Here is a 27,715-nt window from a genome sequence, read left to right as displayed (position 1 = left end):
AGTCAAGGCACAGCCTCCCATGCAGTGGCCTGCGGGGGGGCCAGGGATGTGTTAATGGTCCTCTGGGTGCGGACAGTGATGCTGTGCATGGTCTGCAGGGAATTTAAAACCAATAACGAAGCCCACTAGAATACATTTTATCATCACTATGCATCCGTGGTTGTAAACAATTCAGTGGTAAGTGACTCCCCACTGCTGTCACTGCCAGCTGCTGTCACTGCTCCAGGAAGGTACTTTTTACTCCATTTGGTGCTAGGGAGGGCTGCGGTGGGCTGGCCTTCTCTGAAGGGCCTCCCAGTTTTTGATCTGCTTGGCAAAAGAAGAAATGGTGAAAAGTCTTAGAGTTTAAACCAGACTTGGATTGGAGCTTTCTCGTGGGCAGACAGAACTGGCCTTTTTCTGGGCTGGAAAGGAGACAGTGGGCAGTGCGGGGCTTGTGGGCAAAGGGAAGCAAAGCTGCGTGAATGCTGGCACGGAGGAGGTGTCGCTTCGCATCGGAGAGTGGAGCGGTGTGACGGTGCTCAGGGTTAGCTCTGAGGGGCCCCCAGCCGGACCTCTGTTGGCTGCGTGGCCAGGCCACCTGGGGGCTGTTGCCTTCCCTGTAGGCTCCTGGTCCTGCACATATGTGTCTGTCCCAGCACAGGACACAGAGGGGAGCAAGCACCAAGCAAAGAGCAGTCAGTCCCTCCTCATCTACTGAAGGACGCCTGCCTGGTAGATGAGAGGCAGAGCGCAGGCACTTTCTTCTACTACAGAGAGACGGTGTGGCCCAGAGGAAAGAGGAGAGAGCGTTAGGATATTTTACTTTGTAGTTTGGTGACTGTGTGAATAAGTCACTTAGGCCCATTTGGCTTCTCATCAATGAAACGGGGGACAGTAGGAGAACCTGCCTCATGGGATTATTTTGAGGAATAAATGAGATATAACATTTAGTTGCTTAAAAATAGCATCTGGCACATAGGAAACGTTTTGTGACTATGAAGTGTGTTTATTTGGGAGGGGTGACATCTTGGTCAAGCTGAGCCTTCATTTCCTCAGCTAAAAATTAATAGGTAACTTGAACTGTAAAATCTAAGTGTCTGGCACATAGTAGGTGTTCAATAAATGAGACCCAGTGTTATTCTTACGTGTCAGTGATACATTTCTGGGCACCTGGCCTTGCTCTTCCGCTCTCACCTTCATCTGGAGAAACTGATTGGCTGATGGGGGGTGAGTTGTTAAATTGCTTCAGATCTCCGCAGGGGGCTTCCTCAGACATAGAACTGTTTCTTCTTTGAGTGACTAGCTTTAGGAGTTGGAGTGGAGGAGAGAAACCAGAACTGCCTTAGGAAACCTTTAACTGCACGGCTCCTCTGATCTTGATGGTATCCTATCCGTGCTCATTTCTCCATTCACCCAGTGTTTCCTTTTCTGCCCTGCAGCTGTTTCTTACGTGACTTTCCCATTTCTCTGACGGTCTTGCAGCACAGAGTTAGGCCTCGGGCTAGAGGGAGAAGGGCGATGTTGCTTCTTCCTCCGTGAAGTTGGTCATTTTTGCTGAATTTGCCTAGCACCGGGGGTTTCAGGGAGGATTGGAGGCTGAGGGCATGCCAGGGTAGCTCCTGACTTTGAGACCTGTGTTTAGCTCTCTCTCTCTTTTTTTTCTTAAAAAATTATTTATTTGTTTGTTTGTTTTATTTATTTTCAGAGAGAGGGGAAAGGAGAAAGAGAGGGAGAGAAACATCACTGTGTGGTTGCCTCTCACTCGCGCCCCCAACTGGGTACCTGACGTGCAACCTAGTCATGTGCCCTGACTGGGAATCAAACAAGTGACACTTGGTTCGCAGGCTGACGCTCAATCCACTGAGCCACAGCAGCCAGGGCTCAGCTCTCTTGCTCTGTCACCATCAGGGTGGGAAGGACCCTTGATTGGAAGCATCCTTAGTTGGAAGCCTTGCCCTCCTCCACCTTCTCTCCCATACACCCCTTCCTGAGCTGGGGACTTACCTCCCACACAGCGGCTCCTTTTGGGGTATTGACAGCTTTAATTACCAGGAAATATCCACTACTCTGCTATACCTTATAGAAAATGAGGCTAATTCTATTTCCCTTGAACTATTTAAATATGGCTCTCGTTTTTTACCCCTTCTCTCCCCAAATTTGTGATTTTTCTAGACTTCTGGAAGGATTCCCGCCCCCCTCCCCCACTCCAATTTCTGCCTCTCTTCTGGTTGCGTGTCAGTGTGTCTCTGTCTTTCTTGAAGTTTATCAGAAATTACACCAGTATTCCAGCTCAGTGTAAAAGGGACTTTCGCCTCCTTTGCTCTGAGCCTGCATCTCTGTTAACGCAATGGGAGGTTGCAGTAAGCCTTTGGGCACCAGCGTCACGCTGTTGACTCATAGTCCACATGCAGGCAACCAGAACTGTGGAGTCTGTTAAATACTCACTATTGCAAGTTACTTGTTCTCCATTTCTTAATTGTGCTGTTGGCTTTTTGAACCTCAGGAAAATATTTCTCTCTTTTCTATTCTCCGTTTTTAGATACTCTAGGTCATCTCGTCCTACCAGAACCATTTTAGATTTTGATGGTGCCACGTACAGTATTTGCTGCTTCTTGTCGTTCCCTGTCATCCAGCTTTTCGATAAATAGCTCTTTCTGTGCTGCACCAGGTTAATGATGACGGTGGGACTGAGGCTTGCGGTTTGGGTCAGACCACTGGAGACTAGCAGCCCCTTTGGACACTCCCACTCCGCATCTTAAAGATGTACCAGCCTACGTTTTCGTTCATGCTCGGCTGTCGAGCTCTTGCGTCTGTGATCCAGTTGGAGGACTTTCCTTCAATTTGCATCTGCTACATCCTTTGGACTATCCACAGATAGTCTGTGCATATGGAGGTCTCTACTCAAACACTCTCTTTTAGTCCCTGGTTTTCTGGGCTTTATTTTCACTTCCTGGGTGAAACCTTAGAGGCCGTTAGTTCATTTTATAGATAAATGGGCTGACTGATTCAATCATCAACCCGAGGTGTTAGGACTCAGAGGGGTACAAATCAAATACGCCCCCTGTCTATATGGAACTTCTAAGTTCTAGACAAGAAGAGGGAAGTGGCTTTCCCAGTTTCACAGCCACAGGAGGGATATTCTGGGGAGAGGACACAGCTAAACCTGCAGTTCTCTTTCTCCAGTGCCGCCTGGTGCTGGCCTGGTCATCTTCCAACTGGGAAGTGCTCTTAGTTTTAAAATTAAGTCATAGACAAGTCTAATTATCCTTGAAGCCATCCTGATGAGAAATCCACGTAGAAAGCCTTACAGAGGGACCTTATTTGGTTTTCTCATCACTGGAATTTTTTGGACATTTTATTATTTTCTTCCTAAACGTACGAACACACAGGTTGAGTGGTGGCTGACTTAACCTTTGGGAGTCAGTGTGAGGAGCATTCACTCTTCCTAAGTCCCTATCATTGCTACGACCCGACGGAAATATAAAAATTATGCCAATTTTCAGGAACTCTAGAAAAAGGGACAGATCTAGATTTTGTTTCTGGGACATGCAGACTGTCACGGGGTGTTTCTCTGAGTGAGTTCTGTGCGGTATCTACAATGATTTCAGGCAGCACACAGATGACATTTCATTTTAACCCATATCAATCGCCATTTCTTGGGTATGATTGCTTAGGAGGATGTTAAATAGGAAAAAATTAAAGTTGATTTAAAGAAGACACCCTTTTATGTGGATATGTTAAAACTGAGAAAGTAGTTTGTACATGATTGAAGATTGGAAAACACCGGTATAGGAGAAAGATAATAGGGCTTTGCATTAAGATTCATTTTGGGAATAAATTCAGCTTTGTTATGTGTGAACCTTAGGCATGTTTTAATTCTTTCTGACCTTCAGTTTGCCTGAAAAGTGTAGATTAGCTGCCCCGAGGGTTGTTGAGCGTTAAACTGGATGAAATCTGTGCGTGACCGGTGGCAGGGGCATAGCATGTTGTTGACACACCATGAATCTGAGTTGGTTTACCACCCCTTCTGTTCCTGGCTGACTCTTTGGCTTTTGTTTAACCTCCATGGGCCTCAATTTTCCTCGCCTCAAAATTGGGACTTGGGCAAAACCACCTGGAAATGTTTTATCTTGGAACCTTGGTCAGTGCTTGGATGGGGGATCACATGGGACTCACTGGTGATGTGGGGGCGGGGGGTCCCCTATATTGCAGCCCCTGAGGGCAGGATCGGCCCGTATTCTTGGTCTCTCCCCAGCATCAGCACAGTAGCAGGCAGGTACTAGCTGCCAGTGAATATCTGTGGAATGATGGTGAAAGAAGATACCTGTCCTGCCCTGACTGTTATGCTCAGTGGGTTGGGAGTCATCCCACAGACTGAAAGGTTGCTGGTTTGATTTCAGTCAGGGCACATGTGGGCCAGGTCCCTGGTTGGGGGTGTGCAAGAGGCAACCGATCGAAAGAAGATACCCATCACAGAGATTTTAAGGGTCAAGTGAAAGTGCTTTGAAAAGTATGAAGTCCCACTGCGTGTAACTTTCGAGTTGATTGCCTTATGTGAACCCACATCAACAGGACTTGAAATGAATAATAATGACAAAAGTTCCTAAAACAGTCTTGGCTTTCTTCTTCTCACAAGGTTTACACTTCCAGAATTTGATTGGAAGGGTTGCCATGAGCCAGAGGCCCGAAGTGGATTTACTGAGAAGAGAAAAAAGATTCCCATTCATAGTTCCCTTCCAAGGCCCTCGCAGGGATACTAGAAATCAAACATTGCCAAAGTAGGATTATAAAAAAGTATTCTTTTTCTTAAAGAAAGCCCCCCACATCTGCCCCTGCCAGAGGCACTGGAGAGATGGAGAGCACTTCCTCCTTCCTCAGCCTCCTTCTCCACTCCACCTGCCAGCCTCTCACCATCCACCTGCCCCCACGGTGGTGAATCTGGCAGACAAGCCAGAGCTAAGGCCTCCCAGATGGGGCTGGTGCCACGTGGTCAGGCCTGGGCTGGAGAAGGCGGTCTCCCTTTGCTTCTTTGTTTTTACTGCTTATTTCCTTTTGAGCTCCTGGACTGCATCTCTTTGTGCTACCTGACGAGCTCATCAGTCTGCTTCCTGCTGAACATTCTGCTCAGACACCCGCTTTGCCCCAGTGCCTTGCTTCTTTCCCAAGTCCTTCATCTCCAGGTGATACCATGGGCCAAAGCCCCTCCTGAACTTGCACCATGTATAGTAGTCAAGGCTTTCTACTTGGCTGGAAGTGGGGAAGTACATGTTCTGGAGCTGAGGCCTCTTGCCACCCTTGGGTGGACCGTCCTGTACATCTTGTATATGGAGTTTCCCCAACTCCCCTGCTGTTCGCCATCCCCACAGGTAGCTGGGCTCTTGCCCACTGCCGCGTCCCATGGCCGCGACCTCAGCATCACCATTGCTTAGGCTGGCTGGGGACAATCCCTGGGTGTGGGAGGGTGCTGTGAGTGTTCTCTGTCTTTATCAGCTGGGGCCTGGCCCAGGGGACAGGGCTGTGGGGTCTGTGGTGGGGCTGGATGCCAGATCCCCAGTCTCCCCTGTGCAGGGGGCTCAGCAGCTTCCATCCTTAGCCAAGATTTTACCTTCCACGTGCCAGGCCCTGTCCCAAATTATAGCCATACCAGCACCTTTTAACAGAAGCCCAGAGTATGCTCTGTGGGAATTCAGGAGATGATTTTCAGACCTGATCAATTAGGCCAGGCCAGGTAGGTGAAGAGGGATGGCTTTCAAGCTCTTTTCTGGGCTGCCGCATTATCTGTTTCCGTGGCTTCCATGCACACCGTGGTCCACGTGAATGGCACTTCCCATGAGAATGGTGCCCCTGAAGTTAGGTAGTGCACAGCCTATGTGGCCTTTGCTGTGGCCTGGAGTACCTTATCTCAGCTTCGTACACCCAGGACTAGGGTGACAGCTGGCTTCCCAGAGCCCCTGAAAAGGGGTTTCTGAAATACCTTCTGTCCAGGACATAGAGTCCTCTGAAGCTTATGAGAACTTTACTGGGAAAGAACAAGGAAGAACTTTAGGCATTTTGTGGCTGGGCTGGCGCCATCCCTTTGGAGGACATTCCACATTACTGAGGTCAAGGTTGGAAAGGGGAGGGTCTGGAGAAGAGATCCAGAGCAGCGCTGTATGCATCCTGGCATCCTGACTTGGGTCTTGAGCTTTCCCATACCTTTGGCTAGATTTCTGAGTGTCGCTGGTGTGGTTGCCATTTTCTGTATTTTCATGGCACAAATCTGGTTTGTTTGGCCTGTCTGATGTGCTCTGTAAGACTTTTGTGAAATAAGTCCTGGGTGTTATGCTGGAATTTATTTAGGGGAAAGGGTCATAACTTCCTGGCTGTTGGATTTACTGGCAATACCGAGAACCAACTATGTGGAGCTTTGATTCTGCTTTGATCTTTGACAGACATGGTCCCCGGAGGGCAGGGCAGGCTTCAGTGACATTGCAGTGTCGTTGTCTGTGGCAGAGTGTTGAGCGAAGGAGATGTAAAATTATCATCTTGTAAACATCCACTGGGCAGGGCAATTTAGTGTTAAGGCAACAGACTTGGCAGCCAGACTGCCTTGGTTCAAATCTCAGCTCTGCTGCTTACCAGCAGGTCATTCCGTAACATTTCTGTGTCTCAGTTTTCTCAAAGTAGAAATATTAACAGAACCTCTCTTAGACACTTCGTGGGGAATGAGTAAACTAATAACATAAAGCATTTTAGTACAGTATCCGGCACATAAGAAGTACCAGGCTTGTACTTGAGTTCACTGCACTTTCATGACTGTCATGTGGGGTAGGGAATTTTGTTCCTTTTTTTGCACATGAAGGAGATGAAATTCAGAGAGGCTAAGTAACTTGTCTAAGGTAGCACAGCTGGGAAGAGGCAGGAAAAGGACTACAACTTCAGTCTCTCATACTCTGCTGTTATTGCATCCTAACGAGAGCAGTGCAATATAGCCAGAAACTTTTCCAAGGCCACAGGATGGGATGGGGTCACAAAGGAGACAAGAGGGCTTCTGAAGGAGAAATGCCAGACTTGCTCCACTTCTGGGCTCCGTGGGTGACAGGCATGGGTGGAACGTTCCCCGTGGCCCGTGCAGGAAGAACATCCTGTGACTCACAGCCACATCTTCCCTGCCTGAACCCTCTCATCCCCTTGAGCAGCCACTTAAGTTGAGGTTACAGCCCCAAACTTTGTTTTTCGCCCTTGTGGGCCCCCTGTCACCTTGTTGGGAGATCTGATGACATGTGTCAATATTACATCATCGAACTGGAAGTTCCTTTAAATCTTTGAGTGATTGCAATTTATTGTCTGTATGTACTTGTCAAAAGTTCTAATTTAGAGTCTTAGGGTTTCACGTTGAAACCTTTCTACCTAGCGTGAGTAAGTTTTCCTAGACCTCCCCCAGTCAGGCTGTATCCCAGAGCCCAGGCCACTGGCTTCCATCCGGGATTGGGGCTGCTCCCAGCCAGGCTGTAAGCAGGTGGCTGCCAGGCTGCAACGCTGTGTTGAAATATTGCTTGAACCAAGTCACATCAAAGGTCACTTATCCCAGGCGAGAATAGAAAGCACAAGTGAAGTCAGTCACAGGACAGCCTGTACCCCACAGTATCAGACAGCCTTTCAGCATTTGGATTGTTATTACCCAGAACAGTATTGAAAAAACACACACAGTATTTTCTGACTTGCTTTTCCAGTATAAGATTTATTTATGATCTTATAAACTTAAGATTCTATGTATGATCTTGGGGGACAAAGAGCAGTTTGGGAGTCCAGTGTGTTTCTAGTGGAGAGCTTCCCGTTTCTGACCCCTTTATCATCGTTGTCCTTGGGCACAAAAGGGCAGTGTCAAAGCGACACTTTGTCCAACAGATGAAGTTGCATCAGGTAATGATGATGCCATTTTACATTTTAATATACTGTAATCTTCAAGATGTACACTGGCAGAAGCAGGTTGATATTATCATCCCCATTTTATTGACGAGGAAACTGAGGCTGGAAAGGCTGACGTCTGTTGCCCAAGGTCCTAGAATAAAGCTGTGAATTGAATCCAGGTTTGTCTGAGCCCAAAGCTCAGCATCTCCCCACCACACTATGCTCTCATTTTCATTCCAATACTGAGAAGTAGCAGTGCATCGTTAGCTCTTGGTGCTAAAATCATGACGGGGCATTTTTTAAAGAGTATAAAGAGATGTACTTAATTCCCGATATAGTAGAGAGATCCAAAGCTTTGCAGCCAGAGCTGATTGGTTTCAAATTTACCATTTGCTTGCTCTGTAACCTTGAGCAGGATATTAATCTCTCTGGGTCTGTTTTCACATTTGAAAAATGGGAGTAATACATTTCTTGTAAGTTTGTTTTAGGGATTTAAAAAAATTAATACACATAACATGTCTGATGATCAGTAAATGCTTCTCACCTTCCTCTGGCCACAAATCCCTACCTTGTCCCTTAATATATTTTATTGATTTTAAAAGAAGAAAACCTAAGCTATTTATACATTATATATATTAACACTGCTTCCTTAGTCCAGCCCTGGAAAGGCTCCCTTCTCAGCCCCTAACTCATAAACTCATTTTCCTTTTAGTTCCAGAACTCATTTGGGCCAAAGCTGTCTCCTCAGTGTTACCTTCATTTCCTTGTGGGCTTCCAAAGCCAGGCCCGACTGTGCCCACTACCCCCATTGCACCAGAAATGCTCCTGGCCAGTGTCAGCAACTCACCCTCTTCCCTGGGGCTCCAGTTTCCATGGCTCTTTGAGGACCTGGTGACTATTCAGGTGCTTAGCAGTTGATGTGAGTCCTCTTTCCAGGGGCTACCAACAACCCCTCTTGCCTTGGCCACTTCTCAGGAAGACATGCATGTGCTATTGCCTCAGTAGATGGATCTGGAGAAAGATGGGTAGTATCTCTCTCCATCACCTGATTTCAACAAGGACTGATTCTGGAGTGGCAGAGAGGGCTGGAGGCTCACCACTCTGTTCATTGACCTCTCTCCATCTGCTCTTGGGAGGCAGGGGGAGGGGTCATGTCTTTAGGTAGCATCTCTTTTGTTACGGGCTCCTGCCTGCAAGGAGCGCCGAGAAATATTGCTGCTTTGAACAATAGCACTAGTGTTTGGGGTTCAGTAGTTATTGAAAAGTTTGTTCAACTAATACAAGTTTACATTACATGTAAAATACTTTAAGGACTCTGGCTCCTAAAGTTACAGAACTCCCAGTTGTTTCAAGAGAAGGCTCTGGCTTCCCCAGTACTTGCCTCAAGGAGGTCAGAGAGCATAACCCCAAATTTTCTGGTTTCTTTTGGGAACCCTTCACATAATTGTTATCATGACTTTATCAGTAAAGTCACAAGTTTATTTTGAACTTGTTTAGTTTTCAGCTTGTATTTGCTCATACATAATGAGTCAGTAGTATTCAGGGTGCTTTACACACTTAGTGTCGTTAGTGCTTACCCCGCGTGAGACAGACCTAGGCCGGCTCAGAGAGCCTAAGGGACCTCTGCAAGGCCACAGAACTGGAAAATTCTGGAACTGAGATTTGATCCAGGTCAGCCAGACTCTAGAACCTGAGATCTTTTCGTGATGTCTTAGTATCCCTCAGCAAGCCTTCCATGTAGAGAAGGAAACCTCTCCTGGGATGGGAACCCCAGGCTCAGACACTCAGCAGGGGGGTCCTGAGGCTATGGGCACCCCAGGATCCTGGCCTTCTTTCACTTGCCAAGGGGGTCCCCCCAGGGAATAACCAGGTCACACTGCTTTACCTGCTTCTCCAGAGCCCTGAACTCCCCAGAGAAACCCTGGTCTTCCCAGAGGAGGGTCCAGTCATCTCAGTGAAACAGGCTGTACCCATTTTTGAAGGAGAAAACACAGCCCTAGCATCAGGAAAACAATCCAAACAAGAACAAGAAAAAAAACCAAACAAACTAAGAAGACACCTTAGTGTGTTTGTTACCAGCCCTTTTATAGCAGAGAAATGTTTCAAGGTCTTGTTTATAAAGCCAGACAAGCTCAGGCTGAGTTAGACTTTGGCCCAGGCCCCTCGAGGTCATTTGACAGGGCGAGGGCTGGGAGACCCTCCTGGGGTCCTTTTAAGAAGAGTATCTGGGCCTTGGATGCTGACGTGATCTATCTCATTCTCCACTTCTCCTTTTTTCATTTGCCTTCTCCACCCACTTCTCAAGCAGCTGATTGCTGTGGTTCCTTTTCATGTTGAACAAAAGAGACTACAGCGATCTTGAAATCCGAGCAGGGGACTGGAGGGCGCTGACCGAGAGTAACCCCAGCTCTCTGGCTGAGGGCTTCCCTCCTCCGCCTTCCTGCCGCTGCCCTCCCTTCTCCCCCCTTCCCCCTCTTCCCTCTTTCCCTGGTCCTCCTCTGCCGGCTCTGGCGGGCTGGAAAGAACCAGGCTGTGAAAGCAACCCCCAGGTGCAGGCCTCTCCCCGTCACACCTCTACCTGCTTTGGAAGTATTTCCTTAGTTTGGTCGGAGAGGTCTGGCCCAGAGAATCAGCAAGAAACAGGATTCTGTCCTGTTTTTCCTCAGCCCACAAAACACACACTTCACTTGTTTTGTTCTTTAGACTCCAAGGTCCTGATTTTTTTTTTTTTTCTCCTTTCCTTGGCCCCACCTCACCGCACCCAAAGAAGCTCTTGGGAATTGGACAGGCCACCGTTTGCGCCTCCAGGCAAAAACTGAGGAGGCTGAGTTCAGTGGATCAAGTATTTAGCACCATGTTGGAGAGATCACAGCAGGAAAGCTCTTGGCCTTTTGCTGGGTAGTGACTTGCTGTCTTCTCTGCGGGCAGCAGGGACTCACAGGGTTGTGACCAGTCCAGCTCCCCGATGGCCATGTTCTGTGACAGTATTCATACCTTCTCAGTTACCTGTGGAAACTCTTGAGGCTCATCAGCTCTTTCCCTACAAAAGACTCCTTTCACAGCCTCAATCTTGGTTTTTACAACCACCTCTGAGTGTTAATAGCCCCCTTTTATATTCAAGAAAACTGAGGCCCAGAGAGATTAAGAGTGAGGTTCATGGTTACACAGTTGAGGAACAGCAGAGATAGTACTTGAATTCAGATCTTCTGACTTTAGATGCAGTGCTGATTCCTGTACTTTCTAATACCATGGATGAGAAGACCCCTGAGATAATCTTCTCAAGCCACATTTTACAGACAAGAAAACTGAGGTCATGTCAACTCACTCGGGCAAAGTTAAATGGCTATGGGACTGCCTTTTCCACTAAGTGTTTCTGTCTTCTTCTAATTACTAGGTCACTTTCCGGTCATCTGCCACCAGTGCTAATCCTTGTAGTGACCTCGTAAATGTGATCTTTCCCCTTGATTCTCTTTAAAATGCTAGATTTATTTATTCGTCTCTAAAGTTCTGAACAGATAAATCAGTCAGCTTCAACCTTTTCTTTATCTTATAGACAGGATCAGCAGAAAGAATTAAGTAATTCTGTCCTGCTCAGGAACTCAGTCAGTCACATACATAACACACACACCCATACATGCTCACACACTCACAGTCTTAGATCATGAATTCGACTTCTCCATTTAGTTGGCAAAGCCACTTCTGCATTTTTGTCTGTTCTAAAGGCATATGCTTTCAGGACAAACTGGCAAGTAAGCTAATGAAACCAGTATTTTCTGAAAGTGATGATGATAGTAGCCATCTTTATTGAGCCCCTTTCTTGGTACTTGGCTTTACACTGGGACTTTACATACATTTTCTCATTTAACTGCCAGCTCAGTCCAGTGAGGTAGATGCCATTGTCATTCCCATTTTTTCTGTTGACACTTCCCCACTCCCTGCTTCCAGCTTCCACTTGCCTGTCTTCTTGACCTGGGCTCATGCAGCTGAGGCAGCTCTGAGAAACTTCAGTGCTATATTCATCTGGTTTATTTCACATTCATGCCCTGTTCCACTTGTCCCTAACCTCTGCAAAGTGAATTAACTTCTCCAGTTGGCCATTTTCCAGATCATCTCAGTTCACTGGTTAATTCACTCATGTGTGTTCATTCATTCCTTCATACACCCACCATACACTGAGTGCCTCCTCTGTGTCAGGCACTGCTGCACCCCAGAGCTGCAAAATCCTGGCCCTCAAGGCACTTCTGTTCTTCTGGGGAGAAAGATGTGTTCTCAGACAATTGCACCTTAATCTGTGCGGTGCTCGAGGGAAACATAGGATGCTGTGAGCGCACTGAGGAAGGCCACCTAACCCAGTTTGTGGATGGGAAAGTCAGGGCAGGCTTCCTGGAGGAGGTGAATCATGGCCCAAGTCATAAAGGAGGGGTAGGAGTTAGTGAGGCTGAGAGGAGGAAGACTGTTTCAGACATCTGGCTTTCTCATAATTCTTGGCTTCTCCACTCATTTTCCTGCCAGCCACATAATGGCGAAAAAGGAGACCAGATATACAAAGCCACCCCTCTCTGGCCTCATGCCACATTCCTTCCTCTTCCTTCTCATCCTCATTCCTTTGGTTTTGAGGAATCTCCTTTTTTCTATGTTTATCTGCATGCTGATAATTTATTCACTTGAAAACCAGTTTTGAGAACCTACCGTGTGCACAGCACTATGACGATACAGTATCTAGGCCCTGCTGTCGTGAAAGGCCTTGCCCTCTTCTCACCAGCCACTGCCTCAAGGGAAGTGTCGCTCTCTGTCCTCCTCCAGAATTTGGCTTCAGCCTGACTCCCCACCATGAAACACTTGCAGATAAACTTCCTCTTGGTCAAGCACTTCCAGGGACTGTCTTCCTGGGCTTTCTCATCCCTCCTTCTGTTTTATTGATTTGCCTCTTCATCTCCCTTATTAGCCATGGGCATTCCTTGAGGGCAGGGACTGCATTCTTACCTTTTCTCTATACTTCATTGGTAAAGTTGCATGAAAAAACCCTTTTCAAAATTACAAATTACCATTTATTGAGCACCTACCATGAGCCAGTTGCTCACTGTTGATGCTTTACATATGAATACCTCTAATTCTCATATCTTTGAAAGGTGGATACTGTTGGCCTTACCTCTTAGGTATGAAAACTTGGGCTCATAAAAGCAAAATGGATTTCTCAAAACCACACCATTAATAAACAATGGGGTCCAGAATCAAATTTATGTTTTTACGTCCCATACCGCTGATCTTAGTACCATATTATTGTCTGGAATCACCTGGGGAGTTTTATAAAATTCTGATGCCTGGGTCTTAGCCCCGGTTCTGGTTAGTGGTTGTGGTTGTGGTTGTGGCCTTGGCATTGGGATTTGTGTCAAGCTCCCCAGGTGAGTCTCATAGGAGCCAAGGTTGGGAACCTGAGCACTGCACCACTTTGCTGGTCGGTGTCCACACTGGTGCCACTGCTGTTGATAGTGTGTGAGTCTAAGTGTCCACATGTGTGGTGTCCAAGTGACTAGGATACAAGTTCTTTGTGGCCAAGAGTCTTGGGCCTCCTTGCTGCTTCCCTACCCAGTGACCTCGCCACCTCTGCACGTGCACTGCCGAGTGTCCTTGACTGTTTAATTAGCTTCTTGGTTCTTATGTCTCATCCAGGGGAATTCACTGATAGGTGGCTGGAGTTTGATCGCATCCAGCTGTTCTCATCCTCAGAGCTTGTTGACACAGCAGAAGAGTCTTATAAACACACCGAGCACACTCGCTGATCTGGAGAGTGTTGCTCATGACCTAGGCCTGTTGCAAGTGCAGCCAGGGCCACTTGCCGCCAAGGCCGGCCCTCCCACACCTTAGCAGCCTGGCCCGGGTGGGAGGAGTCTGTTCTAAAGTTCCCTCACCCAGTGTCCACACACTGCTCTGGTTTTGCGCCCTCAGGAGGGATTTGTGGCCACCTGGCCAGTGAGAGTCAGCGCATGCGCATGTTCTGTTTTGTCCAGAGCCCCAGTGAGGTCTGACGCAGTGCGGTACTTTCCTTTATTCCACAATGCTCAGTGTCTGGCTTTTGATGCCAGGCCTCAGGTGAAGCCACCAGCTTTCCTATATTCCCTCCTGTTTCCCCTACCACAGGGAGAGTGGGACACCCCGGGTGTCACTTTGTGTCCCTGGGAGTATAATATAATATTAGCAACTGGGGATCCTTTCTACTGCTAGGGGGTGAGGGGGGCAGTTATGCTGACACCCCTGGACCCTTGCTGGACCTGTCAGCTGAAAGGAAGTCTCCTGTGGTTCTGCTCACATCTTCTGGAACCTTCCTAGTCCTAATCCCATCTCCTTATATTTATTATTCAGCCCCCATTCACTGACCAGCTGTTCTTGGGCAGGCCCTGATCTGGGCGCTGCGATGCGGAACTAAAACACATACCTGTGTGCCAGAGACAGAGTCTAGTGGATACAGTATACAAATAAAACAACGTTCCTAGAAGTATGGTCCCCAGAACCCCTGCAGTAGAGGTATAAAGGGTGCTTATTAAAATATAGGTTCTTAGGCCCCCCTTCTAGATCCGCTGCTGCAGGATCTCAGGACTGGGCCCAAACGGCTACATTTTAGCTTCGACAGTTACTGCAGTGAGCCCTAGGGTAACAGCACAGTGTCATTTGTGATGGTGAGCACGCGCAGTGGCCATCTGCGGGCAGGAGTGCCTGTTTCGCGAGAAGGAACACCAACTGGGCAAGGCCAAGCAGCTGCTTGAAGGTGTCATGAGGAATAACTAGATGTAGCCAGAGAATCACTTCTCTAGAGATGTGCACTGTGCTTATCTCCTTTCTGTGAACTCCGTTCCTCAAGTCTGCTTCAGCAGAATGTACTGAGATCAGGTGGCCTTGAAGGCAGTCTGCATGGGCTGTGGGGCCCGCCTACTCTGTCTCTGCACACGTAGCTCCAGGTTTGACTCCTGTCCTTAAGCCTCCTGTTGTAGCCCTGTTTTCAGATCTAACCTCTCTTTTGCTTCAGTTAAATGCTTTGGGTTTGCAGGGTTTGCCCCCTAGAGGTCGGGCAGGGTCTAGGCCTATGGGCTGCGGTCTGCAGGTGTTGACTGCTCAGCCACGTGCTCAACTAGTTTTCTCTTTATTGGAAGAAGTTGGGTTTTAAGAGTGGAGCAGGAGAAGAAGTGCATAGTCCAATGAAACAGAGCAGGGAAAATGATGGTGTTTTAGAGTCGGGGGACCCCTACCCAGCATCTGGTCAGAAACCACTCAGTTTGGAGATGAAGAAGCTGAGGTTCAGGATGATGATAGGAAATAGCCAGAGACACCATATGCACAGCCTCCAATCCTGGGGACTAAAATTCTGGATTTCTGGCCAGTGCTTTTTCTGCTTCACTACACTGGATTGGAGTCTTTTATATATGTATGTGGAGGGCTTATTGTTTAAAGGGGTCTGGATAAAACCCTGCAGTACTCCAATTATTAGTTGGGGTGATTTTTAAATATATACTTACGTGTTTCCTTAAAGCATGGCAGACCTGGATTTTGGAGCTCCATTATCACATGTTGCGCGTTTGAAAATAAAACAAGACCATGTCTGCGGAAGAGATTTCATATGGTTCCCAAACTGGGATCTCTGGCCCTGCAGCGTCAGCATCACCCGGAAGCTTGTTAGAAATGCACATTCTCCAGCCTCATCCTGGGCCCTCTGAGTCAGAAACTCTGAAGTGGGGGGCCAACAATCTTTTAAACAGGCCCTGCAGGTGACTCTGATGCCCACTCAAGCTTGAGAACCATGTTCTTTAAGAGGAAATCAGCCCCGGGGCTTTTGGGAATAAAACTTTAAATATCTCTGATGGCAATGAGAGGCAGGGGCAGTGGGTTTAGCGTCAGAAATCCCAGGTCGGGTGGGTGAGATCATTTGAAAGGTTTGGCTTTTTCCTTGAAAAGCAAGGGAAGTGCGTGTGTGTGTGTACGTACAGGGCTGCCTCCCTGTTTGAATCTAGGAGCACATGCTGACTTGCGGGTGGCTCTCCACCTCTTCAGAAAGCAATGTGTTCATGTCATTGTACATATGACGCAGCTCCTGGACCTCGATTCTCGCTGTGTGCTTAATTAAGCCAGAAGCCTGTGGCTGTCAATTAGTTTAAAACAAGGCAATCAATATTATGATATTTCTCTCCACTTGCCCCATCGTGCAGAGTTTTTATTTTTTATTTTTGAGTTACTTATTAAATGAAAATAAAGCGCCACTTCTTGGCAGGTTTGACGCTTCAGGATTTCCTGGTGGACAATGAGACCTTCTCTGGATTCCTGAATCACAACCTCTCTCTGCCAAGGCCGACTGTGGACAGAATGCTGGGGGCAGGTGTCAGTCTTCACAAGGTAAGCTGCGACTTTCAGCTTCCTTGGAGGGGCCGATGACAACAACATTGTTCGAGAGTGCCTGGAAAGAAACGAATAAGCCAGTCTTTGTAATGGTGCTGAAGGAGCGTGCTAGGTCAAATTCACCTGTTTTCACTCCTCTGCTCAGGCAGGCATTGCTAAACCATTCAGAGAGTAAATGTGCAACCTGCTGTCCTGGGCCAGCTGGTTGGAATAAAACTGATTTCCTGCCTGTCAACGGGAATTTGTTTATAACTTCCCTCTACAAGGGACGTGAATTTAAGTTGATAGGGATTAAGCATTTTCTTTAAAATTTCACAGTTTTGAGACAATTACCAGGATTCAGGATTATTGAGCTGGAGCAGCAGCTCTGTCAGCAGATTAAAAAAATTAATATTTCCTTTAAAGAAAGATCTATAAGAAGACAATGTGTTCTTTTCTTATTTATATAACCAGGAAGTAATATTGGTGTTCATAAAGAATTTTAACTTTACATTCTTAGGAAACTTCCTCTGGTATCATCCAATATCACACGGCTCCTGTTAGTGGGTAGTAGACCCAACTCGTGTGGTTATTGATTTTCAGAGAAGCTTCTCAAGTTGATTCTCTGGCAGAAAGGGGAACTGCTTCTTTAACCTGTCTCATGTCCACATACCAGCTCGTCTTTTCAATAAGCAGAAGTAGTGGAAATGATTATGCCTGAAAATAAGAGCTTTGCTGTACGTGCTCTAGAACTTTTAAAATTAGAAAAATGTGCTTACTGCTCGCCCTTGTGAAACTAGGGAAAAACATGCCTTGTGTTAAGCAATTGTGTGGTCGGGAGATGGGCCAACGGCAGCACTATTTTCATACGAAAATACTTGCATTGAGCATGATTCCCATTGCCCCCTGCTGGATCTGTCGCATCTGATCAGCTTAAAGTAGGGGGTCTCCTAGGGATGGAGATGGTCCTTGAGTGTAATTAGGTTCCATGTGTCGCCAGTGCTCTTAAACACTGATACTAAAGGTCCGCTGACAGTGAGCCAGACTGAAGTGCGCTCAAGTATCTGGCAGTCGGGGAGAATTTAATGGAAACCGTGGCAGGCCAGATGCTCTGCGGTGTCGCAAAGCTGCATGGGTTTTGTGAAGCTGCTGTCTCCTCACTCACAATAGGTTGTACTACAAGCAGGTCCAGCTGCACTAGTTTAAACCAACAGGGGAGATAGTAATGGGGTAATGAAGAGTCTGCACCATCCATTCATTTTCCACAAATATTTACTGTTCGTCCTGCTCCAGCACTGTGGACACAAACTGAGTAGGAAAAGCAAGGTCCTTCATCTTACCGAACTTACTGTCTAATGAACAGTAAGGACCATACATGAGGCTCTGTTTATTTAGGCCCAGAAAAGCTAATTAGGTAAACAAAGTAAGGTCAAGCAGAGGCTCTTTAGGTTATTTGCTATAATGAAGAGATAAGAATGTCATAGAATTGTCCTATCAGTGAAATGAGAAGCTTGGCTTCCTGGTACTTGGCTCTGGGGCAAGTAAAATGAATAGCTCCAAATTCTAAAATTGCTTGAATAGTTCTTTATGTCAGTTAAATATCTGTACCTACAAATAAATAGTATAAATGTTTTTTCCCATAATTCAGCCCAACCCCAGTTAAACAAATTATAAGTTCCAAAATAATGAGAATGTTTTTCTCTAATGTAAGTGGTTTCAGGAGTTCCCACTCTAAATTCCTAGTCACTGAGTTGTGTGTCCCACTTTTGAGAAAAGAGTTGGATTCGGGATTTCCCTTTTCAAGGACGAGAGAGTGGGAGACAATGAGTCAGACACAATGTTCAGGTTTTAAATGTCCTGTCCGATCATGCCTTGATACATTCTGAAGCTCATTAAAGAGACCAGGTGCACTGGACTATTGCATTGGCATCTACTCTTCAAAGCTGTGCTGATGTAAAGTCCCCCAAAAGGCTTCCAGGACCCAGCTTCCCATCTTTGTAATCCAGTTTTGCCTGTCTCTCTTTGCATGAAATGCTTCCAGGTATTTCTGCAAGGCTACCAGTTACATTTGACTAATCTGTGCAGTGGATCAAAGTTAAAAGAGGTGATCCAACTTGACGACCACGAAGTTTCCACGCTTTGCAGCCTACCACGGGAGGAACTGGAGGCGGCTGAGCAAGTGCTGCGTTCCAACGTGGACATCCTGAAGCCAATCCTGGTGAGTAGGCGTGCTGGGTGGAGAAGCTTCAAGCACTAATTCTTTTGGAATGTGACATTTTTCCTTGGACAGCATGACTTTGTTTTTGTAGAAACATAGAGCTGGCTGGGAGTTTGAGATGTAATTTAGCCCAGTGGTATTCTAGCTGTTCTTTCAAACTTTTGGGCTATCTCCCAAAGAGTAGATGGAGGAAGAATGAGTTGGGTGTGACTCTGAGTCTAAACCCAAGGTCCCTTGTGACTGTTTCAATCAGAGAAAACCTGTTTTTCTTTTTAATTATAATTTGAGATTATAAGAGTTCATTTGAAGAAAGAGTTCTCAGATTAAAAAAAAAAGCTCACAACTATTGATGGACAGATAGATATCTATTCATATTAAAAAGCCTATCAGAAAGGAGATGTTATGAGCTGTCAAAGAGGGAAAACATTGGAATTGAATGGAAGCCCATTCAATAATTAACTTAATCAATGATAAAACTGCACTTATAAAAAAAAAATGCTGATGAAGTCTGATTAGTCTATGAACCAATAGTTCGGAGAAGCAGTCCATGAGAATACATGTTTATTCTTATTCAAAGAATGAGGATGAACCTGAGCATTGAAGTCACTGGAATGTTGTTGTATATAGTTACAGAACAGGTGCTTTTTGGGAAGTTCTGCAAGACCTCTGGTGAAATGCCCTACCAACAATATCATTTCATGTTCTGGTTTTTTACTCAACAGATAGCACTCTGATTTGTCAGTAGTTTCTCTTAAAACCAAAGGAAGAGCCCTGGAAGAAAGATGTGCCTGGAAAGAGATGTTCCTCATTATAATAAAAAGAAATTGGAGTTCTCTGTGACTTCGTGACACATCATTTCTTTATAGAGAGATAGTCCTCCCAGGAGTGCTATCTCTCTCTGACTTCCCTTTCTGCCACATCTCTCTGCCTCTGGCCAGGGAAAGTTCACTGCCTTTCAGGGCTCGTGTGATGAGATGGGACATATCCAGATCATCCAGGGTAATTCTAATTTTAAGGCTGAGATAGGTAACTTGAAGAATTTCTCGCAAGTACTGGGGGGCTGTAGAGTGAGGGCTCCCATCACATTTTCACCGATGACCTCCCAACAGCTCCCTGATGAGAGCCTCTGCCAACACCGGACACTGGGAGCCACAGTGAAAAGAATGTGGGGTTAGCGAGGCTTGGCCTCTAGTTCTGCTCATCACTGTCTCGGTGATGTGGGGGTGGTGTCTGATCTTTGAGGTGAGGAAATAGAGTCTGACTCTTGAGTTAGGAAGGATAGGCATAATTTACCTCCATTTCATTAACAGCTTGGATTGCCCATCCAATGGGACTAGAGTTAGCCTTGACCTCTGATGGTACCTTCACCCTAAGAGGGAAAGTTCTGTTTCTGTGGAACAGAGAGTTCTGTTCACATGTCTTCTGATTCATGCAGCACATTCTCGCAAAGGCGGAACTCAGTTTATGGGACAAAGGAGGTGCAGTGAGTGGTGCCTTGAGGTTCCCAGAAGGCCAGTGATCTCATAGCTGGGCTCTGTATAGACCAAGGGAACAGATGGAGGAGGGTCAACAAAGTCATCCTTGTCTTGAAGGGTCTTTGTTTGCTGCTTTTTGACTCTTAGACCAGGACTCAGAATACTGATGGGGCTTGGCTTGTGGCTTTCTGGGGCTAGATACTTCAGCTGGTCCCATGCAGTCCTTAAAGCATTTGTGTGGATTCTTTTGCAGGAGAAAACACTTGCTCTTTCTCCTCTTCTTCATGAAATTCAGACATTTATGTGAAGTATTAATTTTGTTCAGCTTTGTTTAACTTGGTTGCGCACCTGTTTACAACATATGCTTTCGCTCAGCAAGCCATTGCAATCCTCACGATTTGGTAAATGGTCGAGAGACATGCCTCGTGGATTTACTCTTCAGACTCTGTGTTCACCTAATTCCTATGGGAAAAGGGGGGCACAAAACTGGGGATAAATATTTGGTGAATTTAGCAGTGTGTTAATATGACTACTCAACCCCATCTGTACATTTTTGCCTCAATTATATTGTTTGTGCCTTGAAAAGTACTGCCATTTCTTAGAGGTTTGATTTTTTTTTTTTTTGGTCCTGAGCTATGTGGCAGTAGGTATATTTAAATGTTTTAAAACAGAGAAAAGGGAAGTATTTTAATGCATTAAACATATCAAGTTAAAAAGTTAATATTCAAATTATTGAATTTTCTTAAAAAATGAATGCCTTCCTCAGACATGAGTTTTATAATTTACTATTTTGATTTAAAAATATTAAAATGTTCCTCAAAGGAAAATTTTATTGTCATGTAAATCATTGGAAAGAGACAGTGGTTGCTTCTGGGTGGTAGTAGTCATGGATGTTGGTACGAGGTGGTTTATTTTCAACCTGAACTACGACACAAATCCTAGTCCTGAGCTGGAGTTTCTGAATATGGGCAAAGTGAAGGAGGGATTTTAGTCTACTTTACGAGAGTATTTAAGGGAAGTTTGAAAGGTCCCAGTAAATGGTAACATGCATTGGCAGGAGGAAAACAAAATTCTATATTATGTTGAAAATATGTCCACATTACGCTTTATTTCCTGGTAGAGTCCCTGAAAAATTTCTGTGTAGAGAAGACTTTTGTAAATTGAAGAGTGTTCAATTACATTTTATTTCACAGATGTTCTGTCTCCTATTTCTAGTTGGCTGTGACTTCTAATGCATTAGGAGTAATGCTTCCCAGTCTTCATTTTGTATAGTGATCCTCTATAAACCAACACATTCATTCAGTAAATATTTATTGAACCCTGATCTGTGCCATGTACTGGTCCAGGGAGACAGTGGTGAGGTGAGCAAGGTACAACTTTTTTTCAGAGATTCCCTGCTCTTGGGGGAGTTGATGGGACAGACCAAGCAAGGAGCAGATGCTATGCAGAGAGATAGCCCCTCTGCGAGGTGTGGGCAGGGCCTGACGGGGCCTCTTAACCGAGACTTTGAGGATCAGGAAAGAAGCATTCTCTAAGTTAGAACCGAAGAAGAGAGATGAGCCAGGTAAAGAACAGGAGAAGACTGTTCTAGGCAGAGGATACGGCATCCGCAGGCATCTGGAGGGGAGAGAGGAGAAGGTGGTACCTTAGGGGAACCGACCACAATGGAGAATCTCAGAGCGGAGTGGATGTAGCTGTGGGGAGTTTGATGGGAGAAGGAATGTGAGACATGATGCTGCAGAGGCAGGCAGAGGTTAGCTGATCACAAACCTGTTAGGCTATTGGGCCTCATCGTTAGCGCAAGGGGAGCCGCCAAAAGACTCTAGAGGGTGAATGACTTGATATGAGGTGAGTTCAGAACAGGGTAAACCTGTGAATTTGAATGACCTTTGAAGCAGGGCTCACTCCAGTCCCTCTAGGCCTCCTAATGTGCTTCTCCCTTTCTTTTGATTTTTCTTCCACATTTACTGGACATATGGTTATTATGTGCCAGGAACTGGGCTGAACACTGAGTTGAAATAAAACACCAGCTCAGAAATTAAAGTCAAATTGTCTTTTAAATATTCAGTCTTTTACAATTTAACTATTAAGCTAGGGAGGAAAGAAAAAAAATAATGAAGTTATCTGTTAAACTCAGGAAGGACGGGGCACGGTGGCCTTTGTCATTAAGTGTACAGCAGCACCGAATGTCATGCATTTAGGAAATGCTACTCTGCTGCGATTGATACATTTTGCAGAAGTAGGTGGGAGCTTTTGAGTAATGCAATAAGTGTTTGTGTATTCTTCCTCTAATGATATTACAGTATTTAGTTGCGATCTAAAAATATTGAATAATACATGAACTCCTGTTAGCTCAACACAGAATGTACAGTTCTTCACTAAAGGATTTATTTTCCCTCTTTCCCCTCCTTTCCTTCATACAAGAAAATCACTTACCTCCAGTGGTCATAGCCAAGGGAATGTTTTTGGTTAGGAAAAATAATAGTAGGAATTCCAGACTGAATTGTTTACCGAAGCTCTTCGGAAAAAGGATTTGGCAAGGTTTGCCGGCCTTTGTCAAGTATGAGTGGGAGACCGCAGTTAATAGTACTGCAGGCACATGGTTCTCAGACTTCATTCTGTGGCCTAGTTTCAAAGCATGTTTCCTGGGGTTAATGTTATTCAAGGAAGTAATATCTTTCAGCTCTGACATGCACTCAAGCCAGCTTATGTTCTTCGCCCTTCCTTCTTTCCTGCGCATCTCCCTCCATTCCTCCTCCCCCTCTTGCTTCTCTTTCATTGAATTAAAAAGCAAAATTAGGAAATAGTACAGATATACACAAAGGAACAGAGAATAAAAAAAAGAACACGCATGTACCGCCATCCATCATTTTATCATGCTTGCTTCGGTGTCTTGGCCAGAAATAAGACATTACAGATACAGTTGATGTGCCTGTGGGATCCCTGCCTCTTCCATCAGAGGGAACTGCTGTCCTGCAGGTGCGCGCTTCTGGGCAGATGCCTGGATATTTGCATTCTGTTAATAACAGAATGCTGTGTTGCTTTGCGTGTGTTTCCATTGTATTAATGTGCACATTCATCTGCAGCTTGTCTTTTTCACTCAACATTAGATCTTTGAGATTTATCAGTGTTGATACATGTGGCATCTGGTTAGTTTTAACTGCTGCATGGTATTCCATTTTTATACTAAAATTTGAAAAAAAAAATCTTCAACTCCCTCTCCCCCTTTGTTTATGGTGTCTTTTGGTGCACAGTTTTTACTTTTGAAAGTTGGAGTCTTTTTTTTTTTTTTTTTTTTTCCATTTGGTATGGACTTTTTAAAATATTTTGTTTAAGAGGGCTTTTCCTACCCCAAGTTCACAAGTATATTTTCTCCTATATTTTTGAAAGTTTTACTTTTAGCTCTTCATTGAATCTACCTCAAATTTAATTTTATATAGTAGTGTGAGATGGAAAATTTATTAATTTTTTTTATATGAATAACTAGCTGTCCCAGCAACAGTAATTGAATAGCCATCCTTTCGCCACTAACTTGTAATATTGTTTAATGATTTGCATCAGTTTATTCTTTGCATTTTTAAAATGTCCAAGCAAAGAAAAGTAAAATGGAGTCTTGAGCAAAGTAATAGCTCAATAGATAATCTAAGTTTTAACCTTGGTCTGAATTTGAATTGTGTGTGTGTTTTTTTTAACCCTGTGACATCAGCCTACACTTGTGTAACTCTAGCCAGCCTTTCTTTGAAAATGGAAATTTGTATTGATTATAGGCTGCCAATACTGTTAAAGAATAATGATCATTTATCTCAAACAGTGCAAAAAAGATCCTAGAAATAGCACTGATTGTTCTACCCATTAATTATGGATGGGTTTAGCTAATGTTTCTCTGAGACCAAAACCTAAATCAATAAGTTAAACAAACATACCAAAGCTCACACTATTGACAACAGTCATATAGTAAGGTACGGTATTGCATTGGTGTCAGATATCCACAGTAAATGTCACGAGGTCCTTGTATTTATGTCCATGGTCAACTGCACTCATAGGTTAAATAGTCATGCAGGAGGCCCTGCTGTGTGCATGGAGTTTTGCTGAATTATGTAGCTTTTAAAACAGGAAGAATAAACTAGCCCCAAAGTTAAGACATGCAAGTTGAAAAACCTGAAGTAAAAATCATTACTTATGCAGTTGTAAATTCATTCAGATGTCAAAGACACATTCTAAGAACAGCATGAACTGCTCAAGGATTTGTACCCTTCCAGGGAAAGATGACTGCTAATGATGACAGGGGGGTGGGGGTGGTGTTGAGTCTGCAGGCTTAGAAACTGGTCTTCTGCACTTGGTAATTGATGTACACAGTTGGTATGATTACCTGGCCTCTTGTGTGCTTGGCACCAGCGTGGATCCCACTCGGGACCAGGTAAACTGATTGACTTCACTACTTCATGATCCAAAGACTCCAGTATTGTGTGGGCCACGTGTTGAATGCACAACCACCTTCATGCAAAGAATACTTTAAAAAATTGGTGTGAACATTGTTTCAGTTCTGTGTCTTAGTGATTCTTAAACTTCAGTGTGCAGTGTTCCTGGGTAGCACTCCGAGCTTCTGATTCAGTAGGTTTCTGAAGGCTGCATACTTAACGAACACCGCAGGTGGCCTGGTATAGGAGCTCTGAAGACCACACTGTGTTAGCAGAACCCAGTCATTCACAAGCCTCTGTCATGATTGTGGTATTCAAGTGCAGTTGGTACTATTTTAATTTAATATTTCCTCCTATATAAGTTAGAAAGGAAACTCTTAACACTACATAGAAGTAAAATCAATATCACTATATACATAGAAGGTACACATAACTAGCTACTAAGATAAAGATGTGTGTGTATATCTGTATATGTAGATATAGATACATACATATATATAATCACAACTTTGGGGCCAGTTTGTATTTGTGTGTGTATAGTATAAATATCCTTAGCCTTGAACTGGGCAGTATTTATAATTTTAGAGACAGCACATTGGAGTGTGGCCGATGTGCTTTGAGATGAAAACTCTTAGCTCTGCCACACAGAGAGGGCACCTCAACAGGAGAAAAAGTTTAAGAGCTAGCCAAGAAGCAGAAGGGAGGATTGGTCGGTGAAATGATTCCTAGTACCTAATGTGACCACTATTGACCTAAGCGAGCTGACCTGATGACCAGTTCATCCCTGGAGAGAGGTGGGCCTGGATCACCTGAAGGGAATGTTGTTGCGCGGAAAAGTGGGACCAGTAAGCTGTTTATTGCTTTGGATTACACAGCTCTTAACAAACCCGTGCCATGTGGCTACAAGCCCCCAGTGTTAACGTGTGCTCCTTGGTTGTATGTATGCTATCACACCTCCTTCTCTTTCTGGTGTGGAGCTCTACCGTCTTGCTGCTTAAGATCCTACTTCTGTCCATAAGTTTCTTTCATAAACTCCTGTGATTCTGGAGTTGCCAGCCTCTTTCTTTGGTCTCTTGGTCCCCGGGAAAATTTTCCAAGGATGTATGTCCTTTTAAGAACTAGAAAACTCTGTTTGCAGATAGAGCCCATCTGTTTTAATAATAAACTGTTGAGGAAGGGGAGGCAAAGGCAGGGACAAAGTAATTTGTGATTGTGAGGACTTATGTGGCAGGCACTGTGCAAGATGCTTTGCATGGGGCCTCTAATGTCCGTGGAAACGTGACGATCCATTCACAGCATTATTTACTCTGTTGTATAGGTGAGAAAATAGAGGCAGGAGGAATCTGAGTCATTTGCCCAGGGTTCTGTAGCTACCCCAGGTCCCCACAACCCAAGAAGAGAGGGCAGAGTGACAGGAATCAGAAGAATCTTATTTCTATTCATACTTTATAGACGGAAGGGACTGATTACCAAATTTTAAGTTTTAAAAATTTATATCCATTTCACTTGGCATTTTTTATGTTGCTATGCAATCCTAAACATATATCATCTTGCATGTCCCATGGTAAGCACAAAAGTACTTTACCTCCTATGTCTTCCAACTAAGACCTCTCAGTTTATAAGTTTTCCTTACTTCAAGTTCTCTTGTAGGGTCAACTTCTAGTGTGGTCACTTTTAGTTATAATGTAAACTTGAAGAGAGAAAAACTAAAACTAAACCAACTCAAACCAAACCCAGCCCCGGCTAGGTAGCTCAGTTGGTTGGGGCATCGTCCTGTACACCAAAAGATTGTTGTGGCTTCGATTCCCGGTCAGGACACATACTTAGGTTGTGGATATGGTCCCAGTCAGGGCATGTACAGGATGCAACTGATTGATGTTTGTCCTGCACATCAGTGTATCCTTTTCCCATCTCTCTCTCCCTTCTTCTCTTTCTGAAATAATAAGCGTATTTGCTCATGAATTACTTCATGGAAGGAACAGTCGCTGACATAGTCTGTGAGCTGTGTCACAGAGACCTACCTGAGTACAGTGTTTAAGGGGAACCATAGGTCCATTAGGGACTGAGCGCATGCAGATGCTGGATGCTGCTGAGTAAGCCATTCTGGAAGAGATCGAATCAGGCTGGACAGATTCTTGTATGCAGCCTGTAGACAGGTTGTCTCAAAGGTGTACACTGAGGATTAAGCTTAGATCCTGTGATGATCATGATGAATGTGATGATACTCTGCATTTGGGGTACTTATTAAAGGAAAACAACCCAGGCTATTGTTTCTCAGAGATAATAATGAGGTCCATCCACTTTTAGCCATTCTCCTTGCAGTCTGATATTGAATAAAGCAATGGCCATAGAAGCACTGAGGAAAGATGGGTTTTCCCTGAAGAACTTTATTCCCGCATTTGACAAATAAGAGCAATGAAACTGGCCCTGTGTCTTTTTCCCTTTGGAAGCCTGAAAACTCAGAACCAAGTCTGAGGCTCCTCAGCCATTGTGGGCCTGTTTTAACAGTGCTCCTTTTCTTCTCCAGCTTAGGTTTTCTGCCCTAATGGATCTTTTCCTCGGGCCAATTTAATTATTTTCTTATATGTGCTGTGTAGCTAGGTGGTATATAACAGCAATTATATATGTATGTGAATAAATAGAAAGATTTGACTAAAACTAGATGTAAGTGTTGTGTGTTAAAATTCCAGTGTTAGAAACAGTGCTGACTTTGGCAGCATGAAAGAGAATTCTTCTTCCCAAGGTTTTGGTACCTTTAAACTTGATATTTTCTCCTTTTCTTGTTGAGCTATCACCAACTTGATTTTCAGGGTTATTTCCACATTCCTGTCTTGCAGAACCATAGACAGAATTGGGCATTTGTGGTCAGGGTTCCGTTTGGATACATTCATACCCCGCACATGAGATATTTTTATCTATTACATATTAACTAATTTTTAATATATATATTTCTACACTATTTGAAAGCATTCATCAGAGAATTAGTCATTCTTATCTGAAATAAACAACCTGCAAATACAGAATAATTTCAATGACCTATTTAGGTTAGGATTGGGTTTTTTTTGTATTTTAAACTCAAGGTTGTGAATGGTTTTAATTCTCTTTTTTATTTTGAATAGAGACTAGAGGTTTATATTTGAGCTTAAAAACAAAGTATTTTTTCTCATTCCAGACAGGACTAGATTCTATATCTCCCGTCTTGAACAAGGAGCTGACTGAAGGCACAAAAACTTTGCTGGATAGTCTCGGGACTTTGGCCCAAGAGGTAAGTTCTGTCTTTCAGTGACCAGAAGGCAGACCATCCACTGTCACTTTTTTTATCCTAACTTTGCCTAACAGGGTTCTTTTTATTTGAATATCATATGAAATAT

General features: G+C 44.6%; 1 protein-coding gene across 1 annotated transcript in view; it reads left to right on the top strand.

Moving 5' to 3' along the window:
* Positions 1 to 27,715, top strand: part of ABCA1 (ATP binding cassette subfamily A member 1) — a 122,345-nt gene that overhangs the window by 37,354 nt on the left and 57,276 nt on the right. Inside the window, exons 6-8 of the mRNA XM_090274517.1 lie at positions 16,130 to 16,251; positions 18,275 to 18,451; positions 27,517 to 27,609. Of these exons, the coding sequence (XP_090130643.1) occupies positions 16,130 to 16,251; positions 18,275 to 18,451; positions 27,517 to 27,609 (392 nt within the window). The remainder of the gene's footprint in view (positions 1 to 16,129; positions 16,252 to 18,274; positions 18,452 to 27,516; positions 27,610 to 27,715) is intronic.

The sequence above is a fragment of the Furipterus horrens genome, unplaced genomic scaffold, assembly GCF_987537825.1.
Source record: "Furipterus horrens unplaced genomic scaffold, mFurHor1.1.pri manual_scaffold_4, whole genome shotgun sequence".
Classification (NCBI taxonomy): Eukaryota; Metazoa; Chordata; class Mammalia; order Chiroptera; family Furipteridae; genus Furipterus; species Furipterus horrens.
This window is presented reverse-complemented; position numbering and strand designations above follow the sequence as displayed.